Source organism: Talpa occidentalis, unplaced genomic scaffold, assembly GCF_014898055.3.
Source record: "Talpa occidentalis isolate TD23 unplaced genomic scaffold, MPIMG_talOcc4v2.1 talOcc4.13, whole genome shotgun sequence".
NCBI lineage: Eukaryota > Metazoa > Chordata > Mammalia > Eulipotyphla > Talpidae > Talpa > Talpa occidentalis.
Window position 1 is genome coordinate 31,276,238 of NW_023601322.1, and position 23,921 is coordinate 31,300,158.

At 35.4% G+C, this 23,921-nt stretch overlaps 1 protein-coding gene across 1 annotated transcript in view; it reads left to right on the plus strand.

The window, feature by feature from the left end:
• Positions 1 to 1,606: 1,606 nt before the first annotated feature.
• CCDC178 (coiled-coil domain containing 178) overlaps positions 1,607 to 23,921 on the plus strand; it is a 305,310-nt gene continuing 282,995 nt past the window's right edge. Inside the window, exons 1-4 of the mRNA XM_037508275.2 lie at positions 1,607 to 1,666; positions 13,959 to 14,045; positions 19,450 to 19,539; positions 23,009 to 23,148. Coding sequence (XP_037364172.1) covers positions 13,982 to 14,045; positions 19,450 to 19,539; positions 23,009 to 23,148 — 294 coding nt within the window. The 5' untranslated portion in view covers positions 1,607 to 1,666; positions 13,959 to 13,981. The remainder of the gene's footprint in view (positions 1,667 to 13,958; positions 14,046 to 19,449; positions 19,540 to 23,008; positions 23,149 to 23,921) is intronic.

Consider the following 23,921-nt stretch of genomic DNA (forward strand, 5'->3'; position numbering starts at 1 on the left):
ATTTCTTAATCCAGAATGTGACCAGTTTGTTGTTCACCTAGTAAGTTCCAATTTACCTTGGATAAGCTCCTTTTTAATGTCAGTTGCATCATATATAACAAACTGATCACAGGAATAAAAATCCATCATGTTCAAAGTCCAAAGGATGATGTACATTAGGGATAAGGATCTTTGCTTCATTTTTGAATTTCGCCTATGTGATAGGTACACAAGCAAATATCAGTGAGTTCTAGCTAATGTGTCAAATTTATTTATTTATTTTTAAAGATTTATTTATTTATTTATACAAGTACTGGGTACAGTCAGAAGCGCGGGAGGGTGAGAGAATTCACCAGAGCCAGAGCAGGGAGCAGAACAGGCAGACTGACGAAATACACTGCTGAGGGGAGCAGCAGGCGGCAGGAGAGGTCTGGGCACCATGTGGGAGCCCCGCCAGTGGCCGGGGATCGAACCGGCGATGCAGAGGCTGCAGGCAGCTTCGCAGCCCAGCGTTCAACTGCTGAGCCACCAGGGAGGCCCTAACATGTCAAATTTAAATAATGGAGGGGATGGAAAAGTGGAATGAATCTTTTTTTTACTTGCAAAAAGAGTTCTACTTCTGTGCCTGTGTGTGTATTAAGATTAAGTCTTCTGTTTAGTTTTCTCGTTATTGCTTCCTCTTTCACATCTTTGGCTGAAAGGATCATATTCCAGTTGTGGCCTTACTGATTTCTCCATTGGAAAGGATTATTAACTTAGTTGCTGTTAAGTGATAGATTTTCTGCCTTAACCTTGGTAGGCCTTTGCCTGTGCCCATTATGATTTGTCTGGGTGCGAATACTAATTGCATTTATCCTGTTTTTAACTGTCTTCCATTTATTATCTTTTTTGATTGCACAAGAGTTTTTCTTTGCAACCTACTTCAGGTCACCGCATACATTCACTGAAGAGGAGAAAAAATATTTAGGTACATATTTGAGGCACTTAATATTTTGTGAGAAGAACTAATCCTTCAAAATTAGTTTTTATTAGAAATAGACCCTTAGACAAATGACTTGAATAATTCACTTTCCAACTTCCAGACCCAAAGTTTTCCTTTCCTCCCTAATAATAGTTCAGGTTCTCAATACTAAAGTCACCTTAGAACCAACAGCCAAAGCAAATGAAGTTTATCACTTTGAAGTACAGAGTGCCCAAAAAACAGATGCTGGAAAGTTCCCTTTAGAGAAAAGTGATAATGAGGTAGGATATCAGGAACCTATTGAGAGTACAAGAATTAAGCCCAGCTGTCTTTGCAGTTACTAAATCTGATATCCTATCTGATGCTAAGCCCAACTACTGTAGGAAAGGACTTTGACTTGACCTCACTCATTCCTTTTTAGTAAAGAGGGAAAGGAGTTTGGTGGGCTTGTGGTTAGAAAAGAATGAAAAGAGCCTGGAGGAGGAGGCCCAGGGAAGGTCTAGGAGCAAAGCCCAGAAGCGCGGGTCTGGAGCTGAAACTCAAGGCCGGCAGACACCAGTCCCGACTCCCCAGGAGGCCCGCGAAGCGCGCGCATACCCGGAGGCCCCAGCCGGGCGGCCGGCGCTGTTGCCTGGACACCGGGTAACGGACCCCGTGGGCCTCAGCCGCCGGCGCCGCGGAGCCGGCGGGGTGGGCAGGCTTGGCGCCGAGAGACGGGCGGAGCGGGTGAGTCAGGGGTGCTCCGTCTGCGAGGCAGCGGGTCCTCCCACTTCCCTGGCCGCCTGCAAGGCTGCCATTGAGACCGGAGTACCTGGTGTAGCCTCCGCTGGGGTTTATGGCCCCATCGTGTTAATCCCTTATTCACTGCTCTGGGAAGCTGAGGGGAGGCTGTGATTTACTGGAATAGTTAAAAGAGTAAAAATTTCCTAAAAGAGTAAAAATTCCCTTGGCCTTTCTGGAAAGTCCCCCTGCACTGGCCACCTATTTGTCCTTCTCATTGTCTGGAACTGCATGCCTAGGGTCTTCTTATTCTTTTAAAATTGTAATTTCTACCTTTTATTTTGCTTATAAAGGCCCTCTTGTAACGCTTGTGATTATTGTGAATTGTTGTTTGTATTTCTTCTTGATAGTTTCATTTTTCAAGTGTCTTGCCCAACCAGAGATTGCATACATTCCTAGATGTATTATTTATTTCTCAACATTCGCAGGCTGCTCACTAAATACTTGTGACTTGATAAGGCAGTGTTCCAGGCCTACTCATTACTGCATCTGTCTAGGAAACCACCCAAATGTAACATTCTTGAGACATCCCTACCCTTTACCTCCCTCCAAATAATTGTTTTTTGGTTCTGTTATGGTAATAAGTTTTAGGACACCACTTATTAAACTTAACTCAGAGACTAATGGATGGCTAGTTGTGAGAAACGTCCAATGATTTGAAGGATTCTGAACTTTATGTTGAATTATGACATAGACAAGCATACATGTGAAACTAGTGCATTTCTATATTATATAGATAATACTTCCTATTTTATTGCTGTAGAATTGTTGGGGGTACAGTGTGCCCTGAATGAACTCCACCCACTTATGTTTAATGGACCCTACCCCCACCTCCATGCCAAAGAGATCCCAGGGGCCTAGGAGTACAAGTGCCATCAATCATGCCATGGATCTGCCATTCCCCTTGACTTCTTGAAAGGGATTGCTGCGAAGGACAGGTGGGGTTAAGCAGTCATGCTTGATAAAAAAGGGAGGACATGTGGGCTGGAGGGGATTTGGTTTTGCCTGCCTTCAGCATGGACTGAGGTCCCAGCTCAGCCAGCATTACTGGTAGGACATATTAACCAATTAATCTCATATAGCTCCCTCTCACTCGCTGACCTCCCCTCTTTTCTTTTCCCTTGTAAATAAATCTTTTATTAACTTTTCTATTTGTGCCTGCCCATGGGTCTTTTTCTGAGTTTTTTAAGCTTATGGATGAGGACTTATACCCAGGACATCCCATTTCCCTTTGGGGTTGCCCTGTAACAGTCTTAAGGTTTTATTATTAATCTTGGGTTAATTCCCATAACTATTGAAAAATATGAATTTGAATATTAACCCACCCATTCTGCCTGGATGAAGTCCCGTTATATTGATAACTGACAGAGCTCTTGTCCCCAGGCCAGCCTCTGTCCCTTCTGTTTACACCTCATATTCAGCATAACCTTAGACTTCAACAAGCTCTCAGTTTGTTCTTCCTTATCTATTCCTTATTGCAGCAAGTAATATCTGCACATATTCTTTTTTTCCCCCCTTTGAATAGGGATCTCATTCTCACGCTGGCTTATTCCACCCGTAACAGAACTGTGACTTCCAAGATTTTTATGCTCATAAATTCCCAGCCTTGCACCCAATCAAGAAAATCTAGGAAGTCCCTGGGAAAAACCCTTCTTGACCCCAGTTGGTTTACCTGCCTATCCCTAAAACATTCATTTTGGGATTGGGGCTACTGGGATTGTCAGCCATCTAACCATGGGAATAGAGTGGGAAATAAACTTCTCAAAAAAAGGATACTTCTTTCTTTTTAAGGGAAGGAGGGTGTCTGGGGGGACAAATAGAAACTACCCACAGTTTATCAAGGCATATAAGACTGAAGTTTAGAATATTGCCCAGAGAATTGCTAAAATGCTGGGCACCTGGAGATGAGACAGAAGCTGCTGGGCTCCTCAAAGTAGCTGTAGAATTTGTGATGTGGCATTTGGATTGGATACCTGGTGGAAAAGCAAAGGCTTTTTATTCAGAGTGCACTGTAGCAAAAGAGTCCATCATCACGAGGATGGGGCAGAGACTCAGAGGGAGACAAGGGAGCGGGGAACATTTTATAGTGAGATAAAAGGAAGGCTTCAAGTGTGCTGTATTTAGAGACTGTTGACAAGGGGAAGCTGGAAATAGGCTAACTAGAAATGGGCCCTCCTATGGGATGGGTTTGGGGATCTAACGTGGCTTTCTCTGGTAATTTCCAAGTTGGTAACATGGGGGATTATTAGGGTAACTGGCACTGATTGACAGTCCTGAATATTTGGGGCTAATTACTGCAAAGGTTTTGCTTTGTCTTCCCTGACTGATTGGTGTAGAGTTTGTGGGTCAGAATTATATTTTTATATACAGTCTGGTCATTGTGCATATAGTCTGTCTCTCAATATCCATAAATCTTCAATTATATAATTTTAAATTTACTCTTATATTAGGAGCCACGTATAAAGAGATTTGGACAAGTTCAGCATTGTCTTCTTGTTAATGAATCATCATTCTGTGCATCTAAATCATTACCATTTACTAAATCCTTATTCTATGCTAATCAGTGGACCAAACAGTTGGCATCTGTGTGTTACATTAATCCTCACAATGATACTGTGATGCATTATTATTGTCACAACTTTTCCAGAGGATACTGAGGCTGAAATACATTAAGCACCCTCTCCAAAGTCACGAGGCTTGGAAGGAAACTTTCTTGTAATTCAATTCCACATATGACTTAAAAGCTGTTTTTCAGTCCTTTATTAACATGTCTGATAATCTTCTTTCATCACTATATGATTCTATGTCACCTTAACTTTTGTCTTTTAATTATTATTATCATCATCATCATCTGGCCTTCTTTCCTGGGTATTTAATGGATGTTTGTTTAAATTAAAGTTTATTTTCAATGCCTGGAATTAAAAAAAAAAAAAAGCTTTCTTTGCACACTGAAGGGATTAAACTTAAACTTTAGTTGCTAGAAACACTCTGTATTTAACCATAAAGCAAATGGATGAGTTCTCTGGGCTTAATAAATCAGAGCATGATGATGGAGACAAAATGTTTGAAAAAGTGGTGAAAGAATACAACATATAGGGTATGAGTACCTAAAATATATATTTTTTCTTAATGAATTCATCAAATCATTTGTATGAAAAAGTTATTCAAATATCCCTGTATTGATGGTTAATAAGACAAAACAGATGATTATTTTTGTCTTTAAAATATTTGTTTTGTGTAAGTGTGAATGTGTACTCTAACCTCAGGAACTGTAATTGTTGAGTCCAAAATCTATGCTTGAATGAATTTTTTGAGACACTGTAAATCTGGGTATTTTTGCTAGTTGTGTTCACTAGAGTCAATCACCTTCAGTATTCCACTGCTTTTAGAACTCAATTTATTCAGTTTGTGTTCTCAGAACAACTTTATTACAGGTCATGGACATAGCACAGACACAGCAGAAGGAAGATACATGGAAAAGTGTCCAGAGGTCACAGACACAGATTTTTTTAAATCTCCCACCTTTGGGTCATATAGGTGCTCTTGGTCTGTGTAGTTCTGTAACCATTATTGGTGCCTCTGAAACATCTCTGTGGCAGGAAACCCAGATCTGCTCATGGTGGAGGTGCCTTAGCTCATGCCAATATATTCTAGCAATTTGCCCGCCTTTACTTTGAAGGCCCCTTCCCCTTAGGCTCTACCAAAATTAGATGCAATTATAAATCCAATTATTATTAGTAAACAATGCTGGCAGCCTGATACATTCTCCTTTGAAACAACTCATGGACTCGTGGTTACAAACCATTATTTATCTTTAGTTAATACATTCTATAGTATTGGCCAAGGGTCAGTAGCTCTGGAGATAAGCTGCAATTAATCCAAACCAGCTAAGATGAACTCATTTTATGTATAGCCTATGGAATAGCAACTTTTCAACTAAACGCTCAAGTCTTTTTCACAACAGAAGTGCCAAACAAATACACATGTGCTCTTGTGACCACCTATCACATCATGCATAGCTCTTTCCATCAACTATTTATTAAGTTTCTGGTAATAGTGGTCTACTCATGCCTTTCTTTTCCCCCCATTCATTCACTCCTGGTTTTTGTTGTTTTTTTTTTTTTTTTTTTTTTACTACTTAAATTCTGCTACCGTCATTTAAGGGAAAAGTTTGTTAAGGTTACCTATGACCTGTTGTCACATAAAATGTCACATAAAATTTCCTTTTTTTTTTTTTTTTACTAGTTTTCATCTTTAATTATCTTTTTAAGATTTTTGAGGTTGTAGGTTCCTTCTTGAAACTCCTCCCTCCCCCCATTTTTTTTAACCCATTCATGTTTTCCCTGTGAATTTTTTTCTGAAATCTGTTAATGTTAATATTGTTGGGTTTCATTGTCAACATTTGTTTTTTGTTATTCTTCAGTGATCTCAGTCACCAACTGCACAAAGATAAAACTCCAAACTCTAGTCTCAAACTCTCTTAAGAATTTTTGAACACACATATATTATCAGCACAAAACACACCCATATATAGAATTAAAATGTTCATCTCTCCTTACATCCTATCTGTTCCTCCTCATATAGATTCAATTTAGGATAATGGCAATGCCATCTGTTCATTCTTGTATGCCAGAAATTTTTGAGTTATTCTAGATTCCTCCTTCTCTGTTATTTATCACATTCAGTTTCTCACCAAATCACAACAAAGTGTACTTAGTGCATTTCATCCTCACTAAAAGAAATATACCTATTAGCAGAATATCTCCATTTCTCCCTTGCTTCAGTGTCTGGCATTAGCTGATATTCTTTTTATCTCTTTAGATTTGCCTATTCCAGTTAGTTCATGTAAATTAAGTCACCAATTAATGATCATTTGTGACTCACTTCTTTCACTTGGCATGGTGTTTTGGGGTCCATTCATGCTGTAGCATAAGCTAATACATCATTCCTACATATTGCTGAATAATATCCATTGTAAAGATCTGATCCATTTGCTGATCCATTTATCAATTGATGGGTATTTGGGTTGTTTTACTTTGGGGCCAGTAAAAGTAAAGCCACTATGAATAGCTATTAAAAAAGAAATTTTTTGGAAGAGTTAAGACGTTGGGAAAGGACATTTAAATACTTTTTTCTCTTTTTCCTCTTCATCCACCCACATCTAGTTTCTGATACAGCAAATGAGAGTTGAATTTTCAAAATTATACTTGTGATGATGGTAGGAACTATTTCAGATCTTATATACCCTTTCTACTTCTGAAGTAAAATGATGATGAACTTTTGCTGTTTTCTCTGACATATTTTGTTTTCATTATGTGTCCTTCCTTTTCTACCCTCAATTTTGCATCCACTTGATATCTCAATTGCTTTCAGATTTATTAATTTCTTTACATTCCATAACACAGTGTCAAAGATGACCCAATATCATATCCCTCTGGCTGGATATAATTCCATCAACCTGTGTCATTTTTTATAACTGGCTGTTCATGGTGTGATAGAAAATGCAATCAGTATGACAGCATTTATAGCCAAGCTAATTTAGATTAGTTAGCAAATATTATGCCATAAGATCATGTATAAAAGGATATCAGTAGGGCGCAAATATATAGTGTATAATGTTTTTCTTTATCCACTAATTTGAACATTTCCGTAGAAAACTGCAATAAGAAGCTCTTGGCATAATTTCTTTGTAATAAATTCCAAATGCTGCTTATTACTTTTGATTTTCTTATTCTCCAGATGGCTACACATTTACACTCTATTTGTCTGTTATTTCACTAAGCACAGATTTCTTACTGGGTGCTTTTATTTATTTATATCTTTGGTTTGTCATTCAGCAAAAAAAATTCTTTCTTAATTGATCATTTAAAAAACAATAGGTAATTAGTGGAAAGCATTTTTCATTGTGATTTAATATTTTTCAAGAGCTAGCACTGGACAAATTTTGATTTCAGCACAATGTTAACTATCTAAATCACTTAATATTCAAATTATGAGATTCCTATAAAATGTAAAATATTGCTTATATTGAGATCTTTGATAAATCATAGTAATTTTAAAAATCTAAATGTCTATATATTAAAATCAGAAATAGAATTTAAAAAAAATTACTTTTTTTTCCCCTGTGGCATCAAGATAACCTCATAGTGACACCCATTTTGATTTTCTCTTTTTTTTTAAAGTACAAGTATACCTTACCATAAAGAGAATCGCTTACTGTTGAATTATTGGCAAATTATGAACTGGGAAGCTATTAAAGTATATTACTGTTTAGAATGAAACATGTAATAGGAAACCAGTATTTTATTCAATTTTCTCAACAGTTTAAAGCTGTTAGAGGGAAATAAAGCTTCATTGTCAAACTCTACCCTATTCTTTATTTTCTCATTAGTTTTAGTTTCACATTTTCCTTCCCTACAGATGACTTACTGGGCTCTAGGAATGAAGAGGAGGAACACTGAGTTAATAGTGGGTGATGGGCTGAATGGCAGCAGTGGATTACCTGTTTTCAATTTGGTGTTTGAAGACCTTTAGGAGAAGAAAAAATGTGACCTTTTACTGAGGTCATAGTCAAGGGAGAGTTAGTCTTTCTGTCTTTATTAAATTTTAATTTGGTAGCTCATATGAACTAGAATTCTTTCTTATTTAACAACATATGCTTCGTATTAATTCAGTAGCTTGCATTTTGGGGAAGTTCATTTAGGGAATTTGGATGGATAAAAATCAGATATTCTCTAGAGACTCCATGCCAGTGTTTGGATATACTTTTGCAAAAGCAGAAAAATCAGCCCTAGGTAATAATTCTCAATAGATTTTTGTGAATCATCATTTGAGCCATTCCAATTATTATTTTTCATTTTAAATGATTACAATTTTTAACTACTAATTAGTTTAATAAAGTAATCTTCTATTAGAATAGGTTAGACTATGCTATGTAAAATTTCCAAAATCATAGTGATTTAACAAAACAAGTCTATTTTGAAGAGGTCATTATAATGTGCACAAAGCAGCATTCCTTGATGGGTCTTGTAGTTCTAATATATGGAACATACTGAAGGCTTATAAGGTCAAGATCTACTCCATGGAGATTTCCTATGTGCCTGGGAAGAGGAAATTATGTGATGATCATGTAGTGTTACCTCTAACAAGATCTCAAAATATAATTTAGAAACAGTTAAGATATAAAAGAATATTTAATCAAAGTGTTTCATTGTTCATTTAATATTTTTTTGTTTTGAACCCCAATCAGTTTAGGCTTAGTTTCTGAAATGATTTTTATTCAAGTAAAGCTGTTCAGCTGTTCTGGCATTTTTCACCTTTGAAAAATAAAGTGTGCACTTCTTAGCAGATAAGTCTTTGTAGGTATCTATCTGAAGAGCTGTAGTACAGACTCAAGGGAGAAATCCAGCTTGCATTGCTCAGTTGGAAAATACTGGCAAGAGGTTAACCACTTAGTGCTTCAGAGTTTCTTGTAAAATAGCAATGATACCTACACTTTATAGGTAGTTGTTAGGAGTAGATGCAAAATATATATGGCACATTTTAAGTGTAATCTATCAATTCTGTTTTTCTCGTGTCAAGACTCCTCCAGCTATTTCATGAGTTACTCATATCTCTAAATAAAGTGACACTTTCCGAAGGCAGGGATAATCTCATAATTTTTCTTTCTTTTTTTAAAGATTTATTTTTATTAATTTATACAAGAACGGGGTAAAGGCCAGATGCGCTTGAACAGAGACAGAGTGGGGAACAAAACAGGCAGACTGATGAAATACACTGCTGAGGGGAGCAGTAGGCCAGACAGGAGAGGTCTGCCACGCCATGTGGGATTCTCACCGGCTGGCCGGGATCGAACCTGCGCTGCAGAGGCTGCGGACAGCTTCACAGTGCAGTGCTCAACCGCCTGTGCCACCGGAGAGGCCCTAGTCTCATAATTTTCTTACATTCCCCAGTATCTATCAGTAATAGGTGGAAATGTTCGATAAATAGTTACCGACATTTTAAAAATAGTAAATTCAAAAGGCACATTTCCTCAGGAGCAAAAACTATCTCATAGTAAAAATATTTTTTTGATAGGAATTTTGAAACTTCAAATTCATAGGAATTTGTTGCTTTACATTTTAGACATGGAATAGTTATGGAATCTGAAGAATTTAAGTACTTCATATTTTTTCAACAAATGTAAATATTTCTCAGTATATTCACTATAAAATCACTTGATATGACTCAGAGGTGAAATAATAATTTAATGTATGATATTGACCTATGAAGTAGTTTAACATTATGAGCACTGATTGAATAGCTTACCATTTTTATGTCTCAAGTAATTACCAGAAGGTGAATGGCTCATCTCTTTATTCAGACAAATTCTGAATATAGTATGAGATATCTTTATGAATATATGTGTAGAAACTGGCTTTTTCAGATCTAATTTGATTTGTATGAGAAAAGTGACATTTAATCTTTCTGAAGATGTGCTTAGCTTTAGTAAAACCATGAGATGTAATATTTAATGCATCTTTACTCTAATCTTTTGAATGTAATACAGACATAATATAAAGTCAATAAAACTTCATAAAATAAAGAGAGATGAGATCAGGAATCAGAGGAATAGAGTTTAAAGGTCTCTAAAAGAGATTATTTTAGGTACCCATAGGAAAGATGTAGAAAAACACCTTGTCTTTTTGCAATTTTCTTTATGAATTTGTAATACCTCAGCATTGTTACAAAATAATCTATTATTGTATAATAAGAAATAAAAGGATTAAGGCCTCCCTGGTGGCGCAGTGGTTGAGCACTGGGTTGTGAAGCTGCCCGCAGCCTCTGCAGCACCGGTTCGATCCCTGGCCGCTGGGCGAGGGTCCCACATGGCGTGCAGCCCTCTCCTGCCGCCCGATGTTCCCCTCAGCAGTGTTACTTCCTCAGTCTGCCTGTTCTGTTCCCCGCTCTGGCTCTGGTGAGAGCCAGAGCTCCCGCACTTCTGACTATACCCAGTGCTTGTATAAACCAATCAATCAATCAATCAATCTTTAAAAAAAAAGAAATAATGCCCAAAAATAGATGACTGGATCAAGAAGATGTGGTACATATATACCATGGAATATTACTCAGCATTCAAAAAAGATAAACACATGCAATTTGCAGCAACATGGATGGCACTGGAAGGGATCATGCTCAGCGAAATAAGCCAAAAAGAAAAAGAAAAATACCGGATGGTCTCACTCATAGCAGGAATCTAGAAAACTTAAATAAGGGACCAGGAAAATGAATAACTATAAGAAAGTGAAAATCAAAATCAACAAAAAAACTATGAACCAGAGACACTTTTTGGGGGTGGGGGGCGGGAGGGGAAGGATTGGGGTCAGAATGGGGCATTTGCAATTGTATGGGGGAATATAAAAATAAAATTTAATATTTAAAAAAAAAAAAAAAAAAAAAAAAAGAAATAAAAGGATTAGAAAAAAGATGCTCTTTGTGAAAGCAATACTCAAGGCAAGGTCTGTTGTGTTCCATTACTATTGTAATATTATGAATTTTCTAAAACAGAATGTTGAAAGTTTTGGAAATTGAAGTGAAAGTCAATCAAGCACTGCATTATTTCACATACATGTGAGCTATAAAGAAACAAAGGAACAGACAAAACTAAACCAAAACAAACCCTAGATATCTGACTGCAGAACTGAGACTACCAGGGGAGGAAGATAGGGGTTGGACAGTCAGTGGCAGAGGCTGCCCAGTGGACTGTGGATCAGTGTGATTGCTACTTTGATGGGTATAGTGTGATAATGTATGTTTGAAGAGGTATGAACCTGTATCTTTAAAACATATGCAGTATTATAAACCTATGTTACCTCAATAAAATAATTAAAATTTAATTGGGCCTCCTGGTGACCCTGGGGTTTAGTCTCAGTGCTACCACCACTATGACCTGAGTTTGATCCCCAGACAGGGAGCTAACCCACATGGCACAGAAGATCTCTTCTGTCTTGCCCCCTGCTCCCCTCAGCAGTGTATTTCAGTAGAGCTGCCTGTTCTACTCCCCACTCTGTCTCTAGTGAATCCTCTCACTTCCCACAACTCTGGCCTACACCCCAGTTCTTCTACACAAAAATAAATAAATAAAATCTTAAAGAAAATAATTAAAATTTAAAATAAAATAAAATGAAAATTAGTATTTGATAAATGCACAGTCTCACTGTCCACTTTTCATGTTTGTTCTTTATTTGACTGACATTTTTCTTTATTGTTACTTGAAATAACTTTGAAAATGGTTGTCAAGAATGGACCAGAATGGGGTTTCCCTGGTGGCGCAAGGGGTTAAGCACCACATTACGAGGCAATCTGCAGCAGCACGAGTTTGATCCCCGGCCGGCCAGGGAGCAACCTACATGGCGAGGCAGACCTCTCCTGTCTCGCCCGTTGCTTCCCTCAGCAGTGTATTTCAGTCAGTCTGCCTGTTCTGTCCCCTCTCTTTCTCTGGTAAATCTTCTCACCTGCTGCATCTCTGGCTTGTATCCCAGCTCTTGTATGCATAAATAAATAAATCTTAAAAAAAATCAGAAAAAACAAACAAACAAACCCAGAATGGACCAGAATGATTACATGTTGAAAATTGAAGTGTAATGTTTTTCCAGAATCCTAATTGGTATCCTAACTAAGGATAAGTATGAATAAGTATGAATCCTTCCTGTGTTTAAGGCAAAGCTAAACTACTTTCCTCTATGGAAAAATGACTAAGTTTTTTTAATAAATATGCGCAAATACTAATTATTTCATTTGTGATTTTCAAGATCACATTTCATTCAGAAATTCCCCACTGTTCACAATCATCACCTTATTACTACTGAAGAGTTTTCTGAGTCTTCATCCTGTTGACATTTGATCATAAGACAAAATCCTTGTCTTCTCAGATCTCATAATTCGGTGGGATAAACATAAATGTGCATAATTATTTAGTAGACAATTTAGTAGACTAAGTGTCTGAAGAGATAAGAAAATAGAAGAGAGATAAGAGATAAGAAAATAGAGGGAGAAGGAGTTAGTAAATTTGTGGTGAGAAGTAAAAGGAGACATTATATTAAATAGAAGCCTAAGTGAAAATAAAGTAACATAATGTGGAAGCAGCACATCTTTTAGAAAAAAATGTAGACTTTAACTATTCTTGGGCATATTTAGATTAGAATAAATCAGTTGTACTATAGCTAAAGCCAGTAAGAGTAAATTAATAATTATGACTTTCATAATTTCTGGAAGACCATAAGTATATTTGCATTATTTATAAGAAAGAATGTGTGAAAGAATCATTGCTACTAAGGTATTTAAGACAGAACTAAATTGCTTAATATTTTCATGAGTATATAAAGAACAGGAAAATACTATTTTTCCTTATAACCTTATAACCTCTCATAACCTTATCAAAGCCTTTAAAATAACTTGAATAAAAAGAAATAGCATCTTACAAAATTAAAATCTGTAACTAAGGATAATTACTTTTTTTTTGAAGTGAAAAGAGTAATCATTGATAGTAATCATTGATTTATGGGCATTGGTGATGAATTTTCTAAATTGCCTATTTACTTTTGATATTGTTTGTGTAATTAGTGACTCAAATTGATTTATATGCTTATTTCCATTAAAGATTTTTTTTTCAAATAAAATCTCTGGAATAAACTGAGAGATTTTTGTGATGTTTATCAATAACAAATCCAGAATTGGGGAGTACTAAAAAAAAAGCCCCACATATGTTTCCCCATATATATGCTGTAGTGATAGTTTACTAGACACAAAGAAAAATATATCTCAATCCTTATGTTAGATTGAGTTACAAAGGAAAATACTTGAAAACAACTGAAAGGGATTGCCCTATCATATGAAATAAACATTGTAGGTTCCAGAATTACCACAGGGTTTTCTGCCCACAGATGGAATGATGAATGAATGCTAAATTAGCTAACAGTACAGGAATTTAAGTTAACAACAAAGCAGGTGAAGATGTTTCTTTAATAAGTAATTTATATATGTTGTTTCTATGAAGGATCATAGACTTTACAGGAAAAAGACATTGTTGGATTCTCTTACATTTTATACATATGTTAGTATTGATTTTTACATATCTGTAATATATTTTATAATATTAGAAACTTATCTTGACATTGTCAATTCATAAGTTGATAATTTCAATAAATTTAAATATAAGCTAACCTTGATTCATGACATTTATTATTTTTTTCCTTCTTAGGTTTCAAAATATTATTAATAACCATGCCTGAAAACAAAACAATGCCCTCTTGTTCCAATGGAGATGATCATCCTAAAACCAAAAAAGGTAAGTTTATCTTTAAGTAATTTTGTTTGAAACTAGGTTATAGACAAATACAATTCAATAGAGGAAAGCATTTGCAAAGACAGCGGTGTTTTCTAGGATCAGGGGTTACAAAAACCAAAGTTAGTGGGAACAGGAAGTTGAGATAAACAAAGGAGTAAGTCTGCTTAAGGAAAATCCACTGTCTGAATTATAGTCAATTTCTTTAACAATCACTTTTGTGCTATGATACAGGCAGTATGTTAGGTAAATGGTGAATCCATGGAGTACTGGAGTCTGTTTTTACTAGCTCATGTGAGTCAATTGTATTCTTCTCTTCTCAAGTGCATTGGTGGCTGTATTTACTATCACCTGAGAACTGGTTATTAAGATTTTACCAGCACATCATTGCAGATAAACATGCCAATTTAAAATTAAAAAGTTCTCAGAGAGTTCTAGTTAAAAAGCATTATTAGATAATATTGCACTTTTCATCCTAAGCCCTTATATCTTTAATTCTGTAACATGTCTTTACAAGATATAGAACAGAAGTCAGCAAATTACAGTTATGGGCCAGATCTGGGCAACACATTTTTTGTACTGCCCCCAAACCAAGAATGATTTTAACATTTATAAAGGGTTATAGAAAGAAAGAAAACAAATAAGACAAAGAGGAATAAGCAACAGAGACTGTGTGCAGTTCACAATTTTACTATCTGGTTCTTTATAGAAAAAATTTGGCAATCTTTGCCACAGAATTTTGCCTTAAATACTTTAGAACAATATTGCCTTTTTATCTGTTATCTGTTACTGTAGTAATGTTGTATAACAAGTATGCACAAAAAAAGCAGATGCATATAAGCACCATAGGTATTCATTTTAGCTCAATTCATGCATGAATCCTGTGATGGCTCTTCTGATCTCAGGTGGGCTTGAGAGGTTTCATTTATGCAGCTGCTTCAATATCATAGGTCAACTGTGCACTTCATTACTGATCTTGTTCACTTGCACTGGGTTCTATCATAGGCCTGGAGGCTTACCTGGGAAAACTAAACTGACTCAACTCTGCAGCATTTTGGCTCCAGGAGCCTTGAACTTTTTGCTTGAAAAGCAATGTAAACTTCTAAGACTTCTTGAGACCAATGCTCAAAACTGGAACACTTAATTATTTCAACTACATTTTATCTACCAAAGTAAGGCACTGGATTAGTCTAGAGTCGAGGAACAAGGGATTAGACTCCACCTTCTGATGACAGATGCTGCAAAGTCTCTTTGCAAAGGAAGGTAAACACCGGGAAGAGGAAATTTTTGAGGCCATTATTATCATCACCATCATTATCATCTTCCTATTTTACTGAGGCTTTTGAATCTACTCAATTTTACTTGGGGTCATAAAAGATAACAGTCATTTAGTAATTCTAAACAGGTTTGAGAAGAATCTTGCACAATGGACTGTATAGGATTATTAATCTTTGGTAGAATTTTAGTACTTATTGGCACATTTGCTTTCAGAATACTATTTTGGAATATTTTAGAATACTTTTAGAATACAACAAAGAATTACTTTGGTGTTTAGCTCTTTATTTACTCTACTAATGTTAATTGAAAAAAAATGTATATTTCATTGAGTTTGCATAGTGAGATTTAGGCATAAAGTATTTAAGTTCTGGAGACTGACTTCAATCTCAGATTAGAAAAATGGACTAGATTATTCAGGTAAAATAATTTTCCCAAAGACCTAATTTGGAGAGAGGTAAAACAAACAATGATATTATGTATATTTCATTGTATAAATGCTTGTAAAAAACTATCAAAAGTTTTGGGATTGGTTATAATGTTAATTAAAACTAATAGTTTGCTCCAGGCACTGGAGAACTGAGCTGGTGAATTTCCCCTTGAATTATTTGACAAAGTTTTTTTTTTCTTTTTTTGCACTGGAACAAAAAGTGATCATTCTGCACAGGTTTGCAAGCAAAACCTCTAATGTCTGGTTCACAAGAGAAAATAAATCATACTAAACATGATAGGCCACTTGCCTTTAGTCTATCAATGGAGATTATAGACACAATCAGATAATACCACGTATCACTTAGTGGAATGTAAGTGTTCTGTGATATAGATTAGTTCTATAATTTCATGTCAAGTGGACATATGTCTAATAAACTAGCTCTTTGAAAAAATAATATGGTTAATAAATTGTTTTAGAAATGTACTTGGTAAATAAGTGTAGGTATTAGAACCAATATTTATAATGTTGGCATAATGATTATCAGTTAAAGTTCTACCTCTTTGGTATCATACCATTATTAAGCATGCATCTTCTATGTAAAATAAGCAATCACTATAGGAACGTTTAGTTCATCAAGCAAAATACTGAAATATCTATGTTCAATCTATAAGAATTAATCAGACCTATGTTTACAAGTATGTCTTGGCAGATTTTAAATTTGTAGGCTCAAAACAGTCTTTGCTAGATTATGCACTGGACCTAATTATGTACCAACCTTTGAAAAGTTTTATGATTAACTCTGTTATTAACATTGCAAGAACACAGTGTGAAGTCTTATTTATAACTTTTACCAGATGCTATTCAACATAATACTACTTTTCTTAGCATCAAAAATGCTTTCCTTATGGTGTGTCAGTTATCATGAAACTAATGTGGTTACACAAAAATTCTTACTATACTATAAACATAGACATTTGGATGACTATCCATGTTCATAAGGAATACTTTGCGTGTAATTCAATTTTTTATGATATCTATGGCTCATAGAATGAGTTGCCCTCCCTTCTATATTTTGGCACAAGTTATGAAGGGCCAGTGTTTATTCTTTAAATTTTTTGAGATATTCACCAGTGCAACCTTTTGATCTCAGGGCTTTTCTTTGTAGGAGGATTTTTTTTTTTTTACTACTAATTCAATTTTTTGTTATAATTCTATTCAAATTTTCTAGCCTTTCTTTAGTCAATTTTGATTGTGACTTTTTAGGAATTTTTCCATTTATGTAGGTTGTCTAATTTGCTGACATAATATTGGTTACAGTAGTCCTTTAACCATTTCTGTAAGATTAAAAAGGACTGTGTTGTCAGTTATAAACACAGATCTGTTTAATTCCTGTAGATTTGACTTCGGTGCTGGGAAAACTAGATATTCACATCAAGTATTTTTCTTGATGAACTAAATATTACTATAGTGATGGTTTATTTTACATAGATATTTAAAATATCCATTAAATTGGATAAATATCCATTAAATATAAAATATCCACTAAATAAGATGGCATGCTTAATAATGGTATAATGCCGAATAGGTAGAATCTTAACTGATAATCATTATGCCAACACTTGAGTTGTGTGAGTACCGTGTATATTTTGGATATTAATCCCTCATCAGATAGATGTCTCCAAATATATTCTCTCGTTCATTAGGTAGCCTTTTTTTTTTTTAACTATACCGATGATTTCTTTTGCTGTGTGGAAGCTTTTTAGCTTGATATATGCCCATTTGTTAATTTGTCTTCTGTTGCTTGTGCATTTGGTATAATATACAAAAGATCCTTGCCAAGATCAGTGTCAAGAGTTTTTCCCTACATTTTGTTATAGGGGTTTTATGGTTTCATGTCTTATCTCTAAGTCTTTAATCCACTTTGAGTGAATTTTTGTAGGTGGTATAATTTCCCAGTCTAGTTTCATTCTTTTGTTTGTGACTTTCCAGTTTTCCCAGCCTCATTTATTGAAGAGACTCTCATTTCCCTATTGAATATTTTTGATTCCTTGTCAAATATTGGTTATCCATATATGCATGGGTTTATTTCTGGACTCTATTATGATCATTTTTCCTATGTGTTTTTAATGCTATATATATCATACTATTTTGGTTTTTATTTTTATTTATTTATTTTTTTTTTTGTTTTTGTAGAGGCATGCTTTATTTATTTGTTTGCTGGTTTGTTTGTTTGTTTTGTTTATACATGCACTGGGTACAGTCAGAAGCGCGGGAGGGTGAGAGAATTCACCAGAGCCAGAGCGGGGAGCAGATCAGGCAGAAGGACTGAAGTACACTGCTGAGGGGCGCAGCGGGCGGCAGGAGAGGTCTGCACGCCATGTGGGACCCTCCTCCGGTGGCCGGGGAGCAGCCGGGGATCGAACCGGCGCCGCAGAGGCCTCGGGCAGCTTCGCAACCCAGCGCTCAACCGCTGCGCCACCGGGGAGGCCCACTATTTTGGTTTTTATTTTAGAATATTTCCATTACATTTTGAAAGTAGGAAATGTGATGCCTCTAGCTTTCATTTCGTTTCTCAACATTGGTTTGGCTATTTTAAATCTTTTGGATTCCACACAAATTTTTGGATTTTTTTTCTATTTCTGTGAGAAATGCCTTGGGATTTTGACAGCAACTGAATTTAATGGATATTTTAATAATATATACTCTTCTGTGTACTTGGAACATCTTTCCATTAATTGTATTCTTTAATTTTGTACATCAGTATTTTTTTTTCCTTTTAGGTATATAGCTCTTTCACCTCCGTGGTTAAATTTATTCCTAAGTATTTTATTCTTTTTGTGCTATTATAAATGGTATTGTTTTATCAGCTATAAGTACAGTTATCTATTATTGTGTTTGGTTTTTGTTTTATGAGAATATTACTTTCCATCCCTTCACTTTGAATCCACATATATCCTTAAACTAATGAATCTTTCATAGTCGCATATATTTCAGTCTTGTTTTCTCATCCATTCCTTTGTCATCCTTTATTGTTCCAAGTCATCTCTAGACATGTCTACCTTAGCCGTCTGTGGATAGGATGGAACTGAAGCAAGTATATTATGCCATGCCCTCACAGGGTGCAGAGCTGATTATTTGCTCTATTCTTCCTTTTTCAGTAAGGGGAACTTTTTTGAGTTATAAGATTCCTTCTGGCATTGAGTGGAGTTAGCTTGGGGGGAGGGATGATGCAAGCAAAAATGAATCTGTCTTCCTTCTGATTTTGTGTAGTTATTCCCAGTTTTTTTTTTTTTTTTTTTACTCTGTTGCTGAAGTTTCTAAAGTGGACTGACTACTCTTGAACCCTTTCAAAACTATTCTGTGTGTGGATAATTGTTGATATTTGTTGGGGGACTGAAGCTAGATTCTTCTGCTTTGCTATTTTGGTGACACAGCTCTGGATGGTTTCTCTGTTTCACTTGTAATACGTGCATGCTATTTTGAATATCATTTTGTTAAAGTTAAGCCAACTGAAGAACACAGAGAAAACATGTAAAGGTATTCTGTTGTGGGTTTGGTTAATATTTGTATTATAGCTGCTTTTTGTATTATTGTTGCTTTTCCAAGGGCAAGCCTTTTATATCACTTTGCACATGTTTTTTCTTGTTTTAAAAACTTATCATTAACTGCTCACTGAAACATTTGTTTTCTTTTTAAAAGATAGTGCCACATCACAAGCTTTGGTTCTATTTGGTGCTCCAATGGAAGCTGTTGAGATTTTTCATGAAGACAAAATGACAAACACTGAAGGTGAGGACTGAATATAAATTGTGTAGTAAATTTTGAAATTTATCTATGTAGACAGATATACATATATTCATTTTTCAGTTTTCAATATCATATTTATTAAAAAATATGCCCTACAAATAATTAATAGTTAGCACAGTAGTTATATGTTTTATTTAAAATATATTGTTATTTGCAATTTGGTTTGTAAGAATTGTTTAAAATTTCAGAAATGTTTGAGTTATTTTTATTTTTTTTAAGATTTATTTATGCATAGAAGAGCTGAGGTGTAGGCCAGAGGTACAAGGGGTGAGAGGATTCACCAGACAGAGTGGGGAGCAGAATAGGCAGACTGACTGAAATACACTGCTGAGGGGAGCAGCAGGTGAGACACAGGAGAGGTCTGCTGCGCCATGGGGGACAGCTCCCAGGCAGGGGATGGAACTCATGTTACAGTGGTAGGGATTGCTTCATAGTGCTGATACTTAACTTCTTGTGCAATCAGGGAGGCCCTTGAGTTGTTTTTAAATAAAAATCTCTATCCCTCATGCTGGACTAGCACTAACAGGTACTAGAACCTTCCCAGTTCACTGAGCACATGTTTCTTAAGAAGAAAAGTAGGACTAGTATTATAAGGTATGAAGTCTATAATTTAAAAATCATTCAGTGACAATCCATAAAAAATTATCTTTGAAACTTACAGTTACTGTTCACTGGTCACTACTGGCATTTGGGATTTTTTATTATTAATTTTTAATGATATATTTATTTATGCATACAAGACTGGGTTGGGATACAGGCCAGAAGTGTGTGTGTGTGTGTGTGTGTGTGTGTGTGTGTGTGTGTGTGAGAGAGAGAGAGAGAGAGAGAGAGAGAGAGAGAGAGAGAGAGGATTCACCATGGACAGGGTGGTGAGCAGAACAGGCAGACTGACTGAAATACATTGCTGAGAGGAGTAGCGGGCAAGACAGGAGAGGTCTACTGCGCCACCCTGTGGGTGGCTCCCTGGTTGGGGATCGAACTTGTGCTGCAAAGGCTGTGGATAGCTTCACAGTGCTGTGCTTAACCCCTTGCACCACAAGGGAGGCCCAGTACTGGCATTTGTTTAGATGTTTGAAGAGGATGAGAGTCTTTCTGAGCTTAATTCCATAAATACTCTTCCTGATTATTTGTGCACAGGATTCATGAGAAGGCGGTTTATTAGCATATATATGACTAAACATTAGTTCACTGTATCTTGAGGTTTTAGTTTAAAGGATCTTACATTACTCCCTAACTATACATTTCATATATTGTATGAGAAATCTGAGGTTAGAGACAGAGTAGTTTTAGCTTATGAAGCTCAGATAGTTTTCAGTGGAAGCTCAGATAGTTTTCAGTCAAGTCAAAAATTCAGTGCACTTGGACACCTAGTTCAGTGATCTGGGTGTCTCTTCACAATGGGTAAATACCACACATACATTAGCAAAACTATAATATGCGATTCTGGTTCTACCTTGAACTGCATATGATGCCATGACTTTTACATATTTTGCATGAAAATTTGGACTTCATTGTATTTTCTTACCATATGTAAAATGTTAATCCTAAACCATAGGGGTGCTGTGAAAATTAATTAGTATTCACTTACTAAGTGTAGAGTGGCACATGCAGAAAACTGTTAAATGAGTCATTACTATCTTTCTTTTCCCCACTGTAAATGAAGCAAAACAAATTTTTGAGTATAAGGAAAACTGTGGTTGTTAAATGTGTATTAAAACCTTATTTCTGGAGGGAAGAGCAACATGTGCTTATCAAGATATTTGGATAGGAGATTGATATGTAATTTCAACGAACTTGTTCTTTATTACTTTGACTATTGCAGTGATGAAAATACATATATGTATACAGAGAAGAAAGATGGAATATAACACACATAAAAGAGTGAAAGCCTTCATACGCACTCAGAAGATGGTCAAAGGCCACTAACATAGGAGAGTGTTCGTACTGATGGCATGAAAGAACATTTGAAATTTAAAAACAAAGTGATATGTGAAACATTGGATATTCTCCAAAATATACTTTCAGAACTGTTTCTCTTTATTTTACCACATTTAAAAAAGATAAAACAACATTCACTATATCGGTTCTACTCTTCTTAGCTGGGGAGATACAGTGGTAGTCCCAGTTCTGATCCTGCCAGCTCTTTGGACTTGGATAAATTATGTAACATCTCCATGCCTTGGTTTTCCTCAATTATGTGATCAGTATAATAATCTCACTTCATAAGATTTTGAAGTTTAAATAAAATGTGGCATCAAAAGTATTTAGAATAATCCCATGCTTGGCACATTTCATAAAAATGTTAATCAGAGCAAATATATATGTGTAGATATATATAAATATAAAATAAACATACATCCATGTATATATACACATATACAAAGTACATGTATTCATATATATTACATATTTTTATATATGGGGTAGAGTAAACACACTTTCATTTATAAATGAAATATGCCATTTTCACAGAGATTGTGTTTTAGGAGGAGGATATGATGAGATTTAATTTAAATGATGTTTAAAATACTGAAGTTTAAAGGAAGCTCTCTAAAGTATTTGGCATCTCGGTGGGTTGATGCTGAAACAAAAGGCATCCTCTGGAGGCAACATCATTACTTCTGTGTTCTTCAAGGTCAACTGAAATGAGTTCATCACACTGTTCTCATTGAGGGGCTGAGCCTGTTTTGTGTCTTGCATTTAAGATCAGTGACTGCAACTATAATCCAGCCCACTAGAGTTCTCAGAAGCAAAAGGTCTGCAAGTAAGCACTTTGGTGGAGTTTCATGGACAACTTTGCTGTGCTTCTGTAACCTTCAGTCTATTTGGGATATGCCAGGATTGGAATCACTGAGGCACATCGGACTGAGTGGATTTTATGATGAGTACAACTTGAATGCTATAGTGAGAACATCAATCACTTCTCGCATGAGACTCCAATTTTCAGAAATGGAAGGTAGAAAATGAGGTTATTATGAGGATGAAGGGGACCTGCTTTTATTTTTTTCAGCAAGAGAAACTCAGGCTGGACATAGGGAAGAACTTCTTCATTGTGTGAGTGCTTGTACATTATTTGCACTGGAAGCTGTGGGTTCTCTTTGAAGGGAGAATTTAAAATATATTTCAAAATCATTTTCAAGTGATTCAGGTTCTATTTAGAAACAAGTGGATTAACTTGTTCTCTGCCTTTCAAAATTTTTTTTCACAGTTTTGTTCACAACGATAGATATTTTAGCTATGCTTGAAGTTTTTTCTTGCTTCTTAACTTCATTTTTGTTATATTAAGTCATTTCATTTTAGTTTGTTTGAACCTTCATTTTATAATTTTCTGATTTATCAATCTGTTTACCAAAGAAAGTTTGAGTATTAGTATTAATGAAAAATGTGTTTTTCATATTCTGAAATCAAGTTTTAGCACTCAGTATTTTGCACCCTTTGTGTTTTGTTTTAGTGGTGAATAAAGACATTTACTTTAGCTATCCATGTCGACGTCACAGCTGTTCATTAGTAAACATCCCAGCACCATGTGTCAACAAAATGATTTCACACATTCAAGATGTAGAGTCTAAAATACAGGAACATTTGAAAAGGGTAAGTGACATTAAAAATATTAACATTTTTGTAGCATTTTATATAGAACCTATAACTGTTACTTAAAGAACCCAGGTAATTTTTTTTTAATGATACTTGGAATATTTATAGAATCTTTGCTTAGTTGCATAATTTGCTTATCTATACATATTTTTGATAGTTTCACTTCAGAAGGATGAAATGACCTTATTAAATAGATTTTTCCCCCTGTTTGTTCTTTACCCAGAGGCAATCATGCTAAGTAGTAATTTCCATAAGCCAACTTGACTAGTAATTTAAATAATATTTACATCTTTTTTGGGGACACTAAACTGATTAGATGATTAGATGAGTAAATTTGTGTACAAAAGGACAGCATGCCCTTTTTAAATGAGTTATTTGTTCTAAATAAATACTGTCTTTTGAAAGACAATATAATGATTTTTCCTTTTTCTTAATCCTTTATTATTCTGGAGGAAATGTAATCTTAAAATCACTATGATTTTAAATTATTTTCAAAGGATGAGTTAGGTGTGATTGAAAATCTCATATAATGTAATCTTTTATTACATTATATATTTCAGAATATATTTAGACTACCCCATGAGTTACTGGGGACCTCTCCTACTTTATCCTTCACCACTGTTGCTGAAGGTGCTCTGATAGCATGCTAATGGGCAACTCATGATGCTGAGTCTAGGGTGTTGTCTCCTTCGGGAGCCATTAAAGTGCAGTTGTACAGATGGCAGCCTTTAAAGCTACTTTCTGTTACCTTAGGTGGAAATGGGGTTGGA